The 19,991-nt window shown below is 34.4% G+C and overlaps 1 protein-coding gene across 1 annotated transcript in view; it reads left to right on the forward strand.

Moving 5' to 3' along the window:
- HGTX (HGTX homeodomain transcription factor) overlaps positions 1-16,977 on the forward strand; it is a 197,298-nt gene extending 180,321 nt beyond the window's left edge. Inside the window, exon 3 of the mRNA XM_072546421.1 lies at positions 16,318-16,977. Coding sequence (XP_072402522.1) covers positions 16,318-16,482 — 165 coding nt within the window. The 3' untranslated portion in view covers positions 16,483-16,977. The remainder of the gene's footprint in view (positions 1-16,317) is intronic.
- Positions 16,978-19,991: the final 3,014 nt, after the last annotated feature.

Here is a 19,991-nt window from a genome sequence, read left to right on the forward strand (position 1 = left end):
GGGTCATAGATAAGTTAATGAAACAGGGGGATTAGATTGGGGCAACTACAAAAAATGAAACAAAAGGGTCCTTACATGAATCTCCTGGAACAAACAGACAAACAAAACACAAGAGTTCCCTCTAGCTATTTGAAATGGGACGCCGCTTCGAGGAAATTTCCTGCTGGAGGAAAGAAAAGGTTCTTCCGTCCTAAAAAAACACAAAAAGAGGTTAGGAGATTTTTTTTTAAATAAATAGACAAAATGGTTCAGAGAAATAAATTAAACATTTATTACTGTCTCACCATAAACAGTTACAAATACAGATAATGCAAAAAGAATTGCTATATAAAGGATTAAAAAGATTTCTATCAAAATAATAAGGAAAAACTTACATGTCCTATTTATTTACGAACTCTGTTTACAAGTGGGAGATGCTACAAAACTTACAAAAAATTGTTACAAATAAAGAATTAACTTTTTAAGTGAAACCATGTATAGAGGTTAATCTTCTAAAAACAAAACAAACTAATGTCACAAAAATAATAAGTTGCCAGCTGTCATATGTCACCATCATATTTTATAACAGAACAATTAAAATGACAGCAATGGCCACACCCTAAAATTTACAAATTTTTAATTATTACAATATTTTTAAATTGTATGAAAGCAATTATTATTAATAGAAAAATGTCTATTTTTACTTTGAAAGTTCAAACCCTGGATTGCACTAAATTGCACTTTAAAAGGTTTCTGGGTTAAAACTGAAATTAGATTCACCGCCACACGAACAAATTCATCTCCAAACTGGGATAGGACTGACTATTTGAGATTGAAAGTTCGGGCACTGGAACACAAACTTTGGACTGGGCTTCTTAAAAAAAACTGGAACATGAGGATATTTCTCAGAGCTGTTGCACACGCCGTTCTACAAATATCTCACGATGAGAGACGGCATACAACGAAAAAAAAAACAGTGATTACTCCGGTCTGAAGTGACACATTACTTTAAGTATAATAAATCACTTTTTCATCATCATCATTGGTGCTACAGCCCTATAAAAGAGCCTCGACCTTCCCAAGTCTATTACACCAGTCAGTTCTATCCATTGCCAACTGTTGCAAGTTTGATGCGCCTATTTGTCTACCATCCTCATCTACACCATCCCTCCATCTGAGTTTTGGCCTACCCCTACTTCTACTTCCCACAGGTTGCGACATAAGGATTCTTCTAGGAGGGTTGTTCTGCTGTGATCTTGCCAGATGTCCTGCCCATCTTAGTCTTCCTATTTTTATAAAGGATACTACGTCTTTACCACCAAATATATGTTTATATCTGTGATATATCTCGTAGTTGTACCTCCTTCTCCAAACACCATTTTCACAGATGCCACCAAATATTCTTCTCAGGATCCTTCGTTCAAATATAAGCAGGAGATTTTCATCTGCCTTGGAAATGGTCCATGTCTCCAACCCATATGTCAATACTGGTTGTATAAGGGTTTTGTATATGGTTATTTTTGTTTTTTGGCTTAATTTTCTGCTTCTCACATGTCTACTCAGTCCAAAATAGCATTTGTTTGCTAGGATTATTCTTCGCTTGATTTCTTCCGTCATGACGTTCTCCTTGGTGATCAGGGAGCCTAAGTATGTGAATTTGTATACCACTTCAAAGGTAGAATTATCAACCGTGAATTGGTGGCCGATGTTTCTGGCTCTATTGTTGGGTGTTGATGCCATTATCTTAGTTTTATCTTCATTTACTTGCAAGCCCATATTTTTTGAGGCGTTTGACAAGGTGGTATACATTTCTTCTAGCTTGCGTGTTGTATGGGCAACTAGGTCGACATCATCTGCATATGCCATCACTTTTTACTCGACAAATTTGTGGGCTTCTAGACCGACTAACTAAAACGTCTGCTCATTTTGCCCACCCTTTCAAATCTCACTTAAAACTGGAACTGCACTATTAATTGCCACAATGCTACCAAACTTCACTATTTCCGATAACAAAAAAAAACAATAAGGAAAAACTATTACGAATTAGAAGGAAAATTCGGACTAACCGCTGAAGCCTACCGCTCTTGACCACGCCTCAGCTAGAGTGATCTAATTATCTTTTAAATTCGTTCGCTTAACTTGGTATAAACAAAACACTTAGACTTCTACGTTTTCGGAAGGAACGCAAAATATCCTAAAAGCGGCTTCGATCAAAGAATACCGAGGAAATATCCATCTGTGTTTATTTTACTTTAGTTTATTTTAACTCGGCGACGCTAAGAGGAATTGAAAATACTTTTTGGGTATTTTAACTTACGATAGGAACTGAAATACACTAAAAATATTCTTCGATGTTTTAATACATATACGAGGGTATTTCAATACATATATATCAAGGAATTTGCAAATGCTACAACACGATATAGCTTTTTCTTGGCTATTGTATAACCAGACTCTGCCCCTGTAAGATCTGCCGAAGAACTATTTAGCCCTAGCGACAGAGGTTACCCTTCTGTTCGGTCCCTTTATATTTTCATTTGTAGGCCCAGAAGAGTCACTCATTTCTGAGTCCTATTCAGGGCATCTCTTTTTGTCACTATGTCCATTTTATTTATAGGAGTTGCAGCACAATTTTAAAATATGTATTTTTGTATTTTTGTTTGTGCCTATGTGTGTGCGTGTGTATATGTGCGAGTGAGTGTGTGCCGTGTCAACCAACAAAACAGTTAACGGCATAGTTGCTGGCTCTGTCATATTCTCACAGGTGTTTATCCGTAGGTGTTTATTTGGTTATATGTTATTGACACCTGTCGTATTGCCCTATATGCTCTTAGGATGTTCCTTGTTGGTCATTGTAATGGCCCGAGTATAGGATGAGAACTACGTCATCAAGCATATTACTCTAATCTTGGTTTCTGTTCTAATGGTATACCTACTTTTACTGTTTTAGTCCATTCTGTAACACCAAAAAATCCGTACCTATACAGCTCCAAATATAGATATAATATGAAGGGAAGTGCGGCCTGACACTTTCACTCAAACGTTTTTGACAGTTATTTTTAGACAATATGTGAATACGGTCCAATATGGGCTAATTTTGGTTGTTGCTATTCTCTTGGTCTCTTTCCACGTCCAGGTGAAACAACACAATGAGGTCTGATGGCCTATAATAACAACAATTTCTCACTTATTGTGTTTTATCTAATGCGCTAGCTATCACTGTGTCCATAATAAATTTGCCAGGCAAGTTTTCTGTAATTTGGATGTCGACTGCGCAGTCTATGCTTCGGAAACACAAAAGTCTCTGTATTCAAATATTATAACGGTTTCAAGGTATTTTCCTATTAACAAACCTGCATAGGTATCTACATATTCAAAAATGTTAAGAATAAATTAAAACTAGAGCCAAAACAGCTTGATAAACGATATCCCAAGCATAATTACAGTCTACAAGAAACGGGAAAAAAAATGAACTAATCTAAAATATAACATTAAAAAGCAGAACATCACGATCACGATATATATATATACCTACGAATGAACCACCGTTCTAAATTTACACAAAAAGAAAATAATTTTGCTCTTTGACATATAAATTTTTCCGAAATACTCCGCTACTGCAGAAAATTCACCTCTAAAGGGAAATTCATATTCGACCTATCAGTTAATTGAATTTGGTAAAATATTACACATTAATAAGGGGAGTGCAATTTCATTTCAGTTTTAATATTTATTACGCTTTGGTGTCGTTGTTGCTGTTGTTTTTACTGTTGGCCGTCAACATTCAATATCTACAGCGGAACCAAGTCCCACAATCCATCATCACACTATATAAGTAAACTATAGGTCCCGTCTTCGTCCACGAAAAATTTTTCTTGGAAGCAGAAGAAAAATTGTGAAGAATTTTGTGTTAGTTATTACGAAATATGTAAATTATTAAAGACAGAGAGACAATATTATTATTATTACCGCATGCTGCTCACAGTAAAAATAAAATAAATTAGAGAAATTAGCTCTAAAACAAGAAAATATAACAAATCATTTATTAATTAATTCAATGAGAGACTAGTAGTAAACCGTATTGTGCAGCAACATACTGAAAAGTCTGTCGAGGAAATATTAAAGAACTAGTGGTAAAACAGAAAACGAAATATGTTGGTTGCGAAGCAAAAAAAGTAGTAAATAAAGATAGTTAACAGCTTGTAGAAGTGAAGAAGAAAGTTAAAGAAGACGTATTGTAAAATGGAGGATCGGAAGAGGTTAGGCCACATGAAATAAAATACATCGGGAAAAATACAGAAGTGAACAAACAAGTCAAGCTGGGAATGAGAAAAGAGATTAATTGCATTAATAAGATGCCGAAAATATCTGAGAAAGAAACACGAAAAAATAATTTACGAGACCTAACAGGGAACGAAGAATATTAGTATGAGTATTATTTATTAAACATTGAACAACACGAGTTATAGAAGAAAATAACGAATGATAGGAGCTAAATGGAAATATTTGGGAAATTATTCATCCATATTTTATCCATTCAAAAAAGGGATATCTGGATGGCCGTATTATTTGTATGCAAAGGGTCTAGTTCAGTGCAGGGTGTCTCCAATAGAAAGCAGATTGCTAGATATGCTGCGCATGTAGTGAATGTAGATGGTCTTCAATTGGATTCTTTCTTTCCATGTCTCATGATAATAATCATCATCATGATAAGTGACTTTAATGCAAATATTGGAAGAGAATCAGATGAAGACATTGTAGGAAAATAGTCTTGGGACAAGAAATGAGCGAGGAAACCGCATGGTGCAGTTCTATAGAAAACACACATTATCTGTTTATAATACCTTCTTTTAGCTACCGCCTAGGCAACTGGTGGAAATGGTTACATCTGAAAATCACCAACAGACTCTTTAGAACATATAATCTTGAAAATGCAATAAAATCAGTAAAATCCTATCTCGAGCCGACATATCTAGTGATCATGACTCGTTGGTATGCAAATTGCAAATTAAGCGCAAAAAGCTTGATGCACTATTGATCAAAGAACGGATGTCACAAAATTCCGAGATGAAGAAACAAGGGCTCGGTTTGTTAACACACCTAAAACAAAACTAATGAGCATAGCAACATCAAGTGACGAGCCTTGAGAAAAATGCAATAATACAAAATAGGCAATCGAAAATATGTGCAAAGAGCAACTGAAGGCAAGTCTACCCATTTTGGTGTAGTGGTGTTTCTGGTTGTTAGTTTGACTTTTAGTTTCAAACAATGATCGTTTAATGACATCGCGCGTTCAAGGATAACCACAAGGTATTTACAGGCAACAGTGTTCAAGGAGCATTGAATGTTAATCTTATTCTGGATACGTATGTTATAAAGGTAGAAGGAGCCCACTTTAGCTTTTCTGAGATTTAGTTTAAGGTAGTTTAATATCATTTTGAAGGCTTCATTTAGTGTTGCCTCCACTTCGAAAAAAGTTTCTTTTTGCGCAAGGAGAGCTGCGTCATCTACGTAGAGGAAAGTTTTAGTATCTGCTAGTACGGGTAGGTCATTGGTGTAGATGTTGTAGAGTGTAAATGCCATTAGACGTCTTTCTGTGTTCTTCATCTACTATTACTACTTTAAGACAGACGAAAAGTCTTCTGTTCTGTGAAGACACGCGTAAGAGAATTTAGTGCCTCCTGTAATATTATGCTCTGTTGAAAATACTTTTCTGGCATTTACAGTATCATAAGCGGTCTTAAGATCTAAAAATACTGATGTGTCTTCAATGTTTTGGGTGAGATTCTGATGGTTTTTGTTATCGTCGAGATCATTGTCAGGTTTAACTAAGAGACAACAGTTAGGACACAACTGTTTATCTACACAAGCCACTCAAACTTTCAAAAGTCCAAACTTCTTGCTTTACTTTGTAAAGCCGATTGTAAATATAAGTAGATTTCCATAAGAAAACTAAGTTCCTGTAGTTGGCTGTATACCATATAATAAAAAATTTTCCAATAAAATCCTTTATAAAAAGGTATATAAAAAACCCCGTCGGGCTATGTTAAAAAGACAAAACGTTTTCGGAATAAGTATTCCATCATCAGTGTCAATATATTACATGAATGTAGCCACTAAATATGAGGGTAAAAACCCTTTAAAAATTAATATGTGAAGTTTAGTTTACATTATGTCGTGTTTACAAATAGGAAGGTAAAGTTATCGTTGGATTGGTAACATGGCGACATATGACTCTACATTAAGTTGCAAGTCCTGAGACGGTATGTCTACGAGGACTTTATTAAAGCAACTGAGTTGCTTTCTGCAAGCTGAGTTGCTGAGCTGTCAGTTGTTTTAATAAAGTTCTCGTAGACATACCGTCTCAGGACTTGCAACTTAATGTAGATTCATGGGAGAGTGGGAACCAACGGGGGAAACAGAATGCATAAAACTAAAAGGAGGAAATTGCCAAGGAGACTCGCTCAGCCCATTGTTATTCAATATGGTGATAAATCAAATAATTCACGAAGTAAGAAAACGACACGGATACCACATGGGAGCGCATAAAATCACGATACTATGCTATGCCGATGATGCAATTCTAATTGCTGATAACGAAGGTGACCTACAAAGGCAGCTCCACACCTTCAATGTCACAGCAAACAAACTTAATATGAGAATATCAGTAGAAAAAACTAAATGTATAGTGATCAATATAGCCGCGTAGATGCAAACTAGAAATAGGCGGCAAAATTGTAGAACAAGTAATGAAATTCAATTACCCAGGAGTAGAGATCACTAGTTACAGGGATATAAGAACAGAGACCACAAGGCAAGTATCAAAAGCGGCAAGAGTAAGTGGTTGCCTCCGAGAAACCATATGGAGAAACAAATATCTGACCACGGAAAGCAAAATGAAAGTATACAAGACAACAGTAAGACCAATCCTAACATATGCAGCGAAGACAAGGACCGATACAAGAAAGACGAAACAGCAAATCTACAATATCGAAATGAAAATATTAAGATCAATAGCGGGCATATCATTAAGAGACAGACAAACCAACAGAAGTATACGCGAACAATGCAAAATTCCAAATATTAACAGGTGGATAAAACCAAGCAAAAAAAAAAGTGGAACGAACATGTAAACCGAATGGGTCCAGATAGATTAGCGAACATCTGTAAAAACAACAAGCCGTATAGCAGAAGACCTGTTGGAAGGCCGCCAAAAAGGTGGAAAGATAATGTACAGTCAACAACGACTGAAACAGAATAAGAGGCAGACAATCAGGAGTAATCCTAGTCGCACGAAGAAGAAGAAGAAGAAGAAGAAGAAGAAGAAGAAGGAGAAGAAGGATTACTTAATCAGTGAAAGAGTGCACTGATAAAAAATGAATACAAAAGACAGAGATCATATTGGAACGATTGAAATTTGATCTGGATTAAAAACTGAGGACTAGTCAAGCAAGTTTCCATACCAAATACTCTTCTATTAACCACACATTCTTCTTCTTCTTTTTAATTCGTTAGGATCATGGCCTGGGTTTACTAGCTACTAGTAACCTGAACTGTATATAACCAAAATTTGACAAAATGTAATGTATCGGAATTTTGACACCTTATATCACACAGTATTAACTACTAAAGTTAAAAATTAATATTACTCAAATTATAAAGAAAACAAACAAATTGTTTACTTTCATAAATATGCTCATTATATCTTATTATAATAAATAAATAATAAGTAATTTTGTAATTTTTGTTAATATAAAGAACAGCTCCTTATATTTGATAAAAAATTGGAGGTCATTTGAATGATATAGTGATTTTAATTTGAAAATGTCGCACAAAATATGTAGTATTCCGCTTCAATTGGCGCGTAGTGTATTTATCGACGAACTGACGATTAGTCTGGAGTTTACATCAACTGTTTAATCACCTGCATCAATTCATTTGCGAAATTAATAGCAAAAATTTTAAGATTTGCAACAGACCGCTTTTATTTTTACGAGTTCCGAATGGTTTATGAAGTGAATGCATCTTATTGTACACTTACAAAAAATACACATTAAGAATTTTACTAATTTTAAAACCTATAAAGCCTTTAGAATGGTTAATTTTAAACTAGTTTTCCTATTCGTTGGTTAAAAACGAATAAATCATTGTAAACACGCCTCTCGCAGCAACATGTGCAGATGAAAAATAAGGGTAGGGACAAAATGGGAAGATTATTGACGAAAACATCTAGTTTGGTGGATGATAATATCTAGTCAGCTTTTAATTGATGAGATTTCTCCGTTGGCCCGAACGGCAGTGTTCGCTAAATATCGAGTCGAACAGCTACAACGTTGCTTACGCTAGAATTAACTCCGAGGCCCTATTTGCATCATTTATCATCATATTATGCTTCTAAATATCCTGTAATTCGCAAATTTAATGTTAAATGGGTATGTTATATAGAAATCGCCGAAAATGTTCAACCCTTTTCATGAGCTTACAAATATTTTCCACGCTACGTTTGTTTACATTTCCTTAGGGGCAGTGTTCATTATTTTTTTCGTGAATTGGAAATTTATATATATATATATATATATATATATATATATATATATATATATATATATATATATATATATATATATATATATATATATATATATATATATATATATATATATATATATATATATATATAAATACTTGAAATAAAAGATTATGTTCTGAAAGATTTCCGGGGTTAGCAGAATTAAACCTAGAGCTAGGATTAATAATATTATATGAATTAATATTAAACTCAACAGTCTTCTGGGTTGAACCACGTCGATTATCATTGCGCCGAGCTTTCGACATCCTCTTTGATGTCTTCCTCAGGGCTTCCGAGGTCTCAGTGTCCCGAGCCCCCAGACACTACTACACTGATCACTAACCAATGCATTACTTCCACTGGGAACAGAGGAAGGTTCATTTATACCGTCGATGGTGACGTGGTTTGGGTGGAAGTTGACGTGGGGGTTAGAGGGGTAGGTTCGCGCAAACTAACCCACGATGTAAAGTAGATCTCAGCCTGTGTTTGAAAATAGGTTCTTAAATTAGCAGCCTGTTTATCCAGTGGCTCACCAATGGCCATAAGTTCTCTTTCCCCTAAATACTGCGGTAATTTCGTTCTCTCTAATGCACTGCGTAGATGATGTTTTTGTGCCTTTTTCTTGCTTTCTGCTGAAGACTTTCTATATCCGTTTTTGGCCACTTTATAATACCAAATAAGTAGCTAAGCGTGGAACAGGCGTACGTATTTAATGCAATGCTTACAAATGCGTATTAAATGCAACAAATTTTTACTATTAAGAGATGACCGATTTAGATGTCTTACTTCTCGTACAAACTCAGAAGTTAGTTCAGTTTTCATTAGGTTATGGTCAGTTTTTCGCGCTTGCTGTGCTCCGAGATATTTGTACATATAATTTTAACCCATTGCCTCGATGTTTTGATCATCTTGCATAACTAAACTTTCAGCATGAACCTTTCCTCTGACTATATTTAGTATACGGCACTTGTCGAATCCAAAGTGCATACTTATATCATTTGAGAAAATTTCTACAGTTTTAACATCGGATCCAGGTGGTTTCAAGTGAAAGCCATTAATTTCAAATCATCCATATACAACAGATGGCCACAACAGCATTGTTGTCTTTGATGCTAAAACCTGAGTCAGTGGAGTTCAGTAGCTGGGATAGTGGGTTCATCGCTAGACAGAACCAAAATGCACTCAACGAGTCTCCCTGGAAAAGGCGCCGGTTAATTTGGATATCTTTAGTTTTTATATTATTTTCACCAGCTATTTGCCGGTAAATTTAGTATTCCACCCCGTCATTATATATTTTAAAAAGGTCACCATATTATTATCAACTTCATATATTTTCAATATATCTATAAGCTATTTATGCGGCACCGAATCAAGGGCCTCTTGTAGTCAATGAAGGCAGTAAAAAGATCCTTTTTTTGGTGTATGCCTGGTTAGGAAGGACTGAGTCGATAATAAGTTGTTCTTTGCAACACATGGAGCCCCTAGCTCATCCTTTCTGTTGAGGCTCTATGTTTACACCACAGTGTTGGTAGGTACGCCAGGCTACATAGGATGTGACCAATTTATACAAAGTTGGAGGATAAGTACTTGGCTGGATCTTAGGTGTTATTTTGATTCTTTGTCTTTTGACACTCCAAAACTTATTTAGCCAGACGTTTTGAACTCCATCTGATCCATAGAATTTGAGACTTTTTCAGTGGAGAAGGGTTCGTAAGGAATATTATTGTAGTGCTGACAGTTGTTTGTTGTGTCTTCAATCCATCCAGCATTAGTGTTATAAGTAGCTGGCATTGGAAGTTGATTTCCCCAAAACTCATGACTTTCTTCTTGGCTTGGGTTGGCAGGGTGATATTCTGTTATCAGTCCGTCCGATGTTGGTAGCCCGTCGTGATCTAATCTTAATGCCCATAACATTAGCAATTGCTGTTGCTGCACAGTAAATCAATATGCAAATATTCTAATATATGGGCTTCTGTGATATAATTGGGTAGGGCTTCAGTATTCACAATTTTTAACAGAGCTCTTAGTTTCTTGAAACAATTTATTTTTGGTAGCGGTGATCTGATAAGTGGGCTTGTTCCACTAAACTCTTGTACGGATCGTGCCATCTCTTTTACCAGACTATCGTACAACTCGTTATTGCCCTGCTGTGTATTATCAGGTTGCTTCTTGTATAAGAAACTCAGGAATCTGCTCATTAGGGATTTCATTAGGAACTTGGTCTACAACTTGCCCTTGGTTATGAGTCTTGGTATTGGTCTGCTACTCGTTGTTCATACACTTGGATTTCTGGTTACTCTCTGCACAACTCGTCATACAGTTGTTGTTGATAGCCGATCGTTTCTTGACTGAGGTTTGTCACCTTATAATAAACGCGCAAAAGATTTTCATTCATGGACGCACTCCATTTCATGCGCTATCTCGGTACTCTCGCTTGAGTGAGCGTCGGCTGATATTCCAGCGTAACACTTTCAGCGAGTGGAGCTCTTGTTGTTGTTTGGCTCATTTGTAGTTCTTTTTGTTGTTAGGCTGTAGCTGATTGAATGACACGGCTTGCCTCCTCAACACCCTGCCACCGACGTCCCGCATGCTGTCACGCCCAGTCGGCTCCAAACGTACCCTGGCGATCCCCAGGCAGCGACCCTAAACATAAATTAATATACTCCATTTTCCATGCGTGTGCCTTTTATACCTACTGCTAGGTATCAATTTTTCGGTATTGGTGTTCTACACCGGGTAACGTTGCTAATTTCTAGGTATTGGCGCTACGAATACCCAGAGAGCATCCCCCATTCGCAGGAGGCCGCGCTTGATACAAAAACTGACACGAAAACTCTCACAGACTAAACTATTATTATTATCCAGATTTAGCCATACGGCTCACACTCCCTCTAAGGGGAAAATTCACTCATCCCAGATACCTACGGTATCAAAAGGATTGAGCTCTGGTGGGACTCTTTCCATGTTATCGAGTCCTAGGTGACTTGGTACGTCGGTGTATCTCCCAAAAATTTTCGCACGCATCTGGTCGTCGAAAGTAGCACAGCTTTCTGCATTATCTTATATAGATGTTCATTTAGACCCAGCTTTTTTATGTTTTCTAGGAGGTTCTTCGGGATGACTCCAGTGGTAGAAAGAATAATAGATATCGTCTGGGTACTTTCCATTCTCCATTGTCTCCTTATTTGTATTTCCAGATCTCTAATTCTTGGCGATCTTTTCGTTGTACTTAACACGCAGATTATTGTTGTTAGGTATCGCCACATCGATGAGTTTTGTTTGTCTTGTTAGTTTATTAACTAGCACGTTTATTATTATTATTATAAAGGTATTATTATTAGATATTGTAGATCCTCTAAACCCATTGCGATGATCACAGTGTCATCTGCCAATCACAAGTTATTAATTAATTTTCTGTTAACGGTAACTGTCGCATATAGGTACTAATAATATTTTTAAAGATAATAAATACAAAAGAATTGATAAAATATGTGGGAAACTTTTATGGGCGGCACCGAATTCGAATTCGGAAGAGGTTTGGACTCTTACAGATCTCGTGCACAGGATATACCGTCATAAAACGCAACAATGAAATTTAGTTGTAAGAAGGTATTTTATCATAAAACAATTTTCGCATTCTACGAAATCGAAATGGTATGTGTTGACTCGGCGAGAAAAAACTCGCCTATCATTATTCCGATAAAATATCGATAACACCTTATTGCTTATTTGAAATTACGAAGTTAATTAAAGTATTACACCAAATTATATCTGCCTTCTTCAAACAAGGCATGGTGATATCCTTATCTCTTTATTAGGTGTAGGTGTTTGCGTTTATTACGATTATGCCCATCAATAAGCGGTACTTTAATCATGTCACATTCGTTATTAACTCTTACTATTAAATATCCTGATGTTATTGGCTAATTTTTTTCATGACAAATGGTTTGATCTGTTTAAACTATATAAATGTTTATTTTTGGTTCTTTGTACAAATAATTTATGTGTATATACACTGCTCCAAGAAATTACCGCAACATTAATAAATTTATTAATTCATTTGTTAATAAAGTTTAATTAACAAATCAAATATTATATTAATTTGATTAAAGTACTTTCAAATAAATATTTTTTACAGTATGCATTGCTAAAATTCAGCTCAAATCTTATGAAAAGAAAAAAAAAAACGAAAAATTACATATTTTATTTTCTAAAATCACAATCTAATTAAATACTAAGAGCGTATGCCTCCGCAAGAGGTAGAGCAATTCTTTGAGTTGTTGATAAATTCACTTAAAAAGAAGATAATTCTATTATTAAGGATGACTTGAATGCCAAAATTGGTAAAGGGAAAAGCAGTTAATTCATTTGAGATTTTGGTCTCTGAATTTGTAATACTAATTACATACTTTCTTCAAACTACCACCAAGACGCATGTATATCTGGGTCTCTCCGTCAGATCAACCAGGAAACGTAATACGAAATCAAATTGATCAAATTTAGTTACCGCGGTGCTGACATATTGTCAGATTACATTCCTACTGTTGGTAAATTGGATAGAAGATTACAAAAAATAATAGTTACAAAAAATGTCACATGAAAAGACTAAAAGATAAAAGAACAAAAGAGACAGTCGCACGGATTCTTTCAGAGAAACGAAGTAACATGGAGCAAACATATAATGAAGAAGAATCTCTCCAGAATACACGTGAAACCTTTAACGAGATCAGAGAACATATAAGACAAATGAAAGAGAAGAGGAAAAGTTGAATGAATGACAATATACTGCAACTCATTGATGAAAGAAGAAAATCAAAGAACAACAAAAGAATGTACAACAATATTCTGAGACAAATAAGAACCGATACATAGAATACATAGACCAAATACATAGAAGAATTCTTTGATGTTATTAGGTCCGAACAACCTTCATCTTACATATGTAATAACCACTTACTAATCACATCAGATGAACTCGAAAAAGAAATATCACATCTAAAAGATAGCAAAGGTCCTGGACCTGACAATACATATGCTGAACTCATTAAACTATTTAACACCGCGGTACTCAACGCCTAATTCAATAATATATATTTACAAGGAATAACATTAAAAACATATCTGAAGTCGGCGTAAAGAAGTAAGTCAGAGATATGGACTTTCACTAAACATTAAGAAAACAAAGTGTATTATGATGTCTAAATGGATGGACAGATGGAGAATAAAAGAAAGGATATCAGCTACTTTATTCTTTTATTGAAGATGTTTCATGTATTAAATTTATACACATCATCAGTTCATCCGCAAATATCCATAGATACAAGTAAATTAAAAGAGTGTTCATATCTTTTGATTCCGACTTACAATTTACTTGTGAAATAGAAGACTCAATAAGGAAGAGCATACGTCTTTTAGGATATGCGTGTTTTTAAAAGGGCAGACAACACCTTGATTACAAGTTGGTATAGGAATCCTATGGCTTCCAACATGTTTCTTAACAACCATTCTTGTCATCTATTTAAATATAAAATCAAGGGCTCTTCCAAGCCCTTAGGTTACACATGTTATCACATGAGGTTAATCGAAGGGAATCCCTTCTTTTACTTCTATATTCTTATTGAAAACTCCTACCCCTTCTCCTTAATTAATAAGCATCTTTTCTCGAGAAGTTATGGTTCCACAATTAATAATTTACCCAATGGTGACCAATTGAGATCAATTTCAAACAACACTGTTAATAATACAGATTTGCAAACTACAACACATGGAACTCCTTTTTGACTACTTCAATATTCTATTAGTTTTCACTACCGTACTTTCTCCAAGTTACAGTTGAACTTATTAAACTATTTAAAAATACACTAGTTAAATTATCAATAAAAACCCAAAAATTGTCAGGAACTTATGTTCCAAGACCAAGACACCCTTATCCCACTAGAACAAGTCAATGTTCTACTGTACTGAATGTAATTTATCTAAGCACACATGCGCTCTGGTAGAACATGCTATCACTACTAAACATAAGTTCAATTATGAAGAGGTTAAAATTCTTTGTAATAAAAGAAATTTCACTAAAAGACAGTTTCTTGGAATGTGTTACATATTTAAACATGTGAATGCTCTCAATAAGAGAACTGACATTAGTAACTGAAGTCAAATCTATAATTCTTTAATCTTGCAGAACTAAATTATAACTTGATTCTTAATAAAGTTTTTAATAGCTGACATTTATTAATTTTTATAGATGTTATATCTTAATGATTCCTTAAATAAATAATTAATTAAACTAATGAAAAAAATAAATAATTAATTAAATATTAATAGATTTACACTTGGTAATTGCATTTACATAGTTGCTTTGTTGGATACATTGAACCACAGATAAACAACTACGATTTATTCGTCTGAATTTTCAGTGCTCCATGTAAGCACTAGTTATGTTATAGGTTAGTGCAGAGTTGAGATCCACATTAATGATAGAGGTGTTTTTTTTTAAATCCTTGTTCACTTTATTGATGTCAACTTACACTAACTTTAGCAACACCCTGGTATGCTAACTGATTTGAAATGACTGCTCCTTTAGTTCGAGTTGTATGAAATGTCACTCTTGTTTTCGGGTATACTCCTATTTGTACGATTCCACTCATAGTAATTGTCACACTTTCAAGCAAATACCGAAATTCGGCGAAAGCCGATTAAATAATGTTAGTTAAAAATAAATATAGACTACTATAATGTCTCTTATTGTTAAGTAATATAAGTGCTCACTTTGGAACTTAGTTTGTCATCCATATTGGATCTAATTTTTTTGCTTTGCTACTTACACTAAAGCTTTTTTAACATGTCTATTCTTTCTAATCTTTTTTAACTTTTACAAAACTGATTACTTCTATTTTTTTATGATAACTCAAACTGAACGTTTTGTACTTTTTAATCTATATGGTTCATAAATTAAGCTATTTTCTTCACTTCCATCATATTATTGCTGCATATCTTTTGTTAGATAAACCATGTGCAAATTTTTTTGTATCTATGGATGTTTGGTTATTTAAATAATTTTGTAGATGAACTGATGAAGTGATGAAGTGTATAAATTGAATACACGAAGCGTCTTTAATAAAAAGGTGTAATGGCTGATATCCTTTCTTTTCTCCAACTTTTGATCGAGAACCCTCCACTTTTTTACTGAAGAACATTTATTAAAGAATATATACTACATATAAACATTAAACAACAACCTAGTCAAGGATTGCATAATTTAAAACAATGTACCATGTTTAATGAATACCGGTTCTCGGTTCTCGAAAAAGTTTTTGGTTCTTAAAAGGAACTATATACAGGGGACTTTCAGAATATAATAAAATACTGTACACTTTATTTAAATTGGCGATCATTTTCTAAATAATAGATCTTAATAGCATAGTAAGGCTTAATACTAGGGATTAAAAAAATAATATGTCCTGTTTGTAAAAACAAAAATACAACAACCTTAATGAATTAGAAGATACATATTATATTTGGCAAGAAAATACCTGCTTTCTTTCTAAAGCTGTTCAAAGACTGCTGACTGTTCAGTGGACCAAATAGTTATCATTAACAAAAATTATTATTTGCATGTCATATTAATAAAACTATTTGAGAAATACCTTTTGTATTTTTTGTCTATAAATATTGTTATTCCTAAAATTAAACGTATTTAATTAACGAGAGGTTATTAATATTTTTATGTTTTTTATTGCTTTAATTACATTATATTCTTTTTGTTACAGGTTTGGTTCCAAAACCGGAGAACAAAATGGCGGAAAAAGCACGCAGCGGAAATGGCGACGGCGAAGCGAAAACAGGAAGTGCTCGACAACCAAACCGACGAAAATAGCGACATTATATCAGACAATGAGGAAGAACATGTATCAAAACGGCAGAACTTACAATGAGACTGCAATGACTTTAACGTGACGTTAAGACTTGTTTTGTAAATATAAATTTAGTGATCTCAATGTTTTGTGACTTGTGCGGTACGGACAATTTGCGCACATTGTAAAAATGTTATATAATAGCGAGACGATGAGTTTGATTTGGATTATAAAACATTTATATCTACTTAGAGGTCATGTACTGTACAAATTTTAACACAGAATAGCCAACAGTATGTTACTGTAAAAACATTCTTTCCTATATTGCTGTTGTAGAACTGCTTGTTGTGGCTAATTTCATATTCCAGCAGTTTATAAAATGCTAAATGATATGGAAAATATTAATAAAGACCATTACTTTACTAAGAACATTTACCACTAATTTCTGATCCAGGACCACGAAATTTTCAACAAGAAATGGTCATAGAGGGTTTTGTTGGAGTTTTATAATCCTTTTTAACCATTTTTCCTAAAAACTGTCACAGTCATAGTCATATTCATTCATATGAAGAGCAAATTCACCCCTATTCACGTATTTAGAATTTACTATCATCATAGCATTTTACCTCTCCAGACTGCTGCCTGAAACGCTTGGATAAAAGTGCAAATCAAGCATTGTCTTAGGATTCCCAACTTGGACACCCTTCTCTTTCCTATACTGTGCTTGTTTTTAATCTCTCCTTGCATAAAAACTAAAATTCGTATTTATTTACACATAAGAAATGTCACAAATAGTGCGTTTTCTCGTTTAAATTGTTAATCAATTTTTTTGTTGATTTTTACCCTTTGGACTACTCCTTGGTTAACTATTTTTACCTTCCAGGAGATTATTAAGATCCTTCGATTTTCCCCACATCTCAAATACCGCCAGTGTGTTCATGATTTTGTTGTAATATTTATACGTCAACACCATACAACACGATAGAGACAATTTTCAGTATCAGTAATCTCACGTACTCTTTGTCAAATCTGGGAATGACTTTGAAAATCCTACATTCGACTCGCCAACTTGATGCGCAGTAAAATTGCCGGAAATATTTTAGTAGGAGAAGTAAACTCGACCTGTAAACTACGTACTAAAATCACATAGGCCAGTGATCTCGCTACGTGATCATTCGGATAACGAATACTTTCTCTGTACGCAATCTGCACCGATGGGCAAACTTTCGAAAGTCATTCCTGGTCTTGACTAATTGTACAGGCCTAGATTTCGATTACACAGTATTTTTTTCATGTTGTTGAAGCATTTTGAGCATTCTTTACCTTTGGACTGTAGTAAGCTCTAGTTTCTACTATTTTTGATCACATTTTATAGTCACTGATAATCTTGCGTGTCATATATTCGATATCATGGTAGTCCTGCACCAAAAGTATTTCGTCTTCGTCAAAATCATCATGTTGCTATCTAAAGGTTTTAAATAAAGTTGGTAACAGATAGGATTATACAGGTTTTATTCTTTATTTGTTAGAAAACCATTCCAAATCATTCTTCCTATTTTATTTTCGTTAGAGTTGTTCTCATCTCCTAGTTGAATGGTATATATGTATTTATTTTAAGTAGTATAATAATTTGTCCATTTAATTATTTTCGATACAAGTTAAATGGGATTTTTCTTGTTTCATTTGTAATTTGGTTGGTGCAATTAGGAGCTAGTATTATATAAACTCTGAACTATAACTAAGGGTCCCTACAAAGTCCATATTTGACTTTTCGATCATAAAGAATAATGCGAAATGAAAAACTGTTTTAAACTGCTGGTATATGTAAATTAGATACAGGGTGGCGCACCGAAAACGAAACAGATGCATTTACTGGCAGATGATTCCTTTAAAAAAAAAACGCTTGGACCCGTCGATTTTGTTATCGAGGGGGAAACAAAATTGGCATAAAATCACATTAACATTTGCAGCCCCCTAAGCGGGGGTGGCACCATCCCTACAATCTTAAATAGAAAGGGGGTCGAATGATCCATCATTTAAAAGGTCTTTCAACTCCCTTTACAATGATGTAAAATTCATGTACTTCAATTCAGTAGTTTTGGAGATTTATTGATTTAAAGTTTAAATACATCATCGTAAGAGGAGATCAATACATAGCAGCAAAGTTGTTAAAAAATAAAGAATGAACTGACCTGTCAGCCGAGTAAATGTTGAAAATGACCACCATTACTTTCCATGCAATAATAAAGATTTTGCTGAAAACGTTGCCGGACATTTTGCAATATTTGAGGAGTAATTTGATGGCACTCATTCACAATTCTTTGTCGTAAATCTTCTAAGGATGTTGGCTGAGTAGCATAGATTTTGCTTTTTAAGTAACCCCACAAAAAGAAATCCAAAGGTGATAAATCTGGCGATCTTGGGGGCCATTCAACGGCACCTCTTCTACCAATCCATTGACCTGGAAAGGTCTGATCTAAATAATGCCGAACTCTTAATGCGTAATGTGGTGGGGCACCATCCGGTTGGAACATCAACATATTCTCAACGTATCGACCATCATTCTGATTTTTAATTATATCTGTTAGCGCAGGATCTATGGCATTTTGCAGTAATTCCAAATACATTTCACCAGTCAAATTTCCAGGTAAGAAAAAAGGACCAATCAAATGATCGCCAAAAATGCCAGCCCAAACATTTAATTTTTGTGGCTGCTGTGTGTGTACCTCATGGTAAATTCTGGGATTAGAGTCCGACCAATATCGACAATTATGACGATTTACTTCGCCATTTAAAAAAAAGGAACATTCGTCGGAAAAGCAAATGTTAAATAAAAATTGTTCATCGTTTGTAATTCGTTCACTCATAACTTCACAAAATTCTAATCGCTTATCAAAATCGTCTTCATTAAGTTCTTGTACAAGGTGAATTTTATACGGATGAAAATTATGGGCCTTTAGAATCCGTTGGATAGTACGTCGACTAACACCACACGAAGTTTGCAATTTGCGGGTACTTAATGTAGGATCTACAATAACTTGCCCTAAAACCCCCACTTCTGTTGCTTCGTTCATAGAATTTTCAATATTACGTTTTTTATTGGCGACTGATCCAGTTTCCCGAAATTTAGCTACAAGTTCTAGAACATATTTTAGGTGCACATTATTGTTCTCATGTCGCTCATTAAAAATTTGTGCTGTTCTATTAGCGCACTGATTATTTCCGAAAAATATTTCAATAATTTCAAGCCTTTCTGCCGTGGAATATACCATGGTTAATTTATGTATAAAGCAATAAATGATATTTTAACAACAAAGATTGGTCAAATCAATCGCAAACTAATGTACTATTTCCTATTTAAAATAAGTACGTGGCATTCTCTACTTATCTTTCTTCAAGAAACAACTTTTTTGTCACAAAGGACACTTCAATTGCTATTTTTATTATTAATAAACCATGGGCGTAGTAAATAAAAGCATTTACTTATCAAGAAAATGCTTTTACTCAAATTTCTTCTGAAAGAAGTACAAACTAATTTGATGTACCTATTAAAGTCTACTTTAAACTTTAAATCAATAAATCTCCAAAAC

This window comes from Diabrotica undecimpunctata, chromosome 10 (genome assembly GCF_040954645.1).
Source record: "Diabrotica undecimpunctata isolate CICGRU chromosome 10, icDiaUnde3, whole genome shotgun sequence".
In the NCBI taxonomy this organism is placed as follows: domain Eukaryota; kingdom Metazoa; phylum Arthropoda; class Insecta; order Coleoptera; family Chrysomelidae; genus Diabrotica; species Diabrotica undecimpunctata.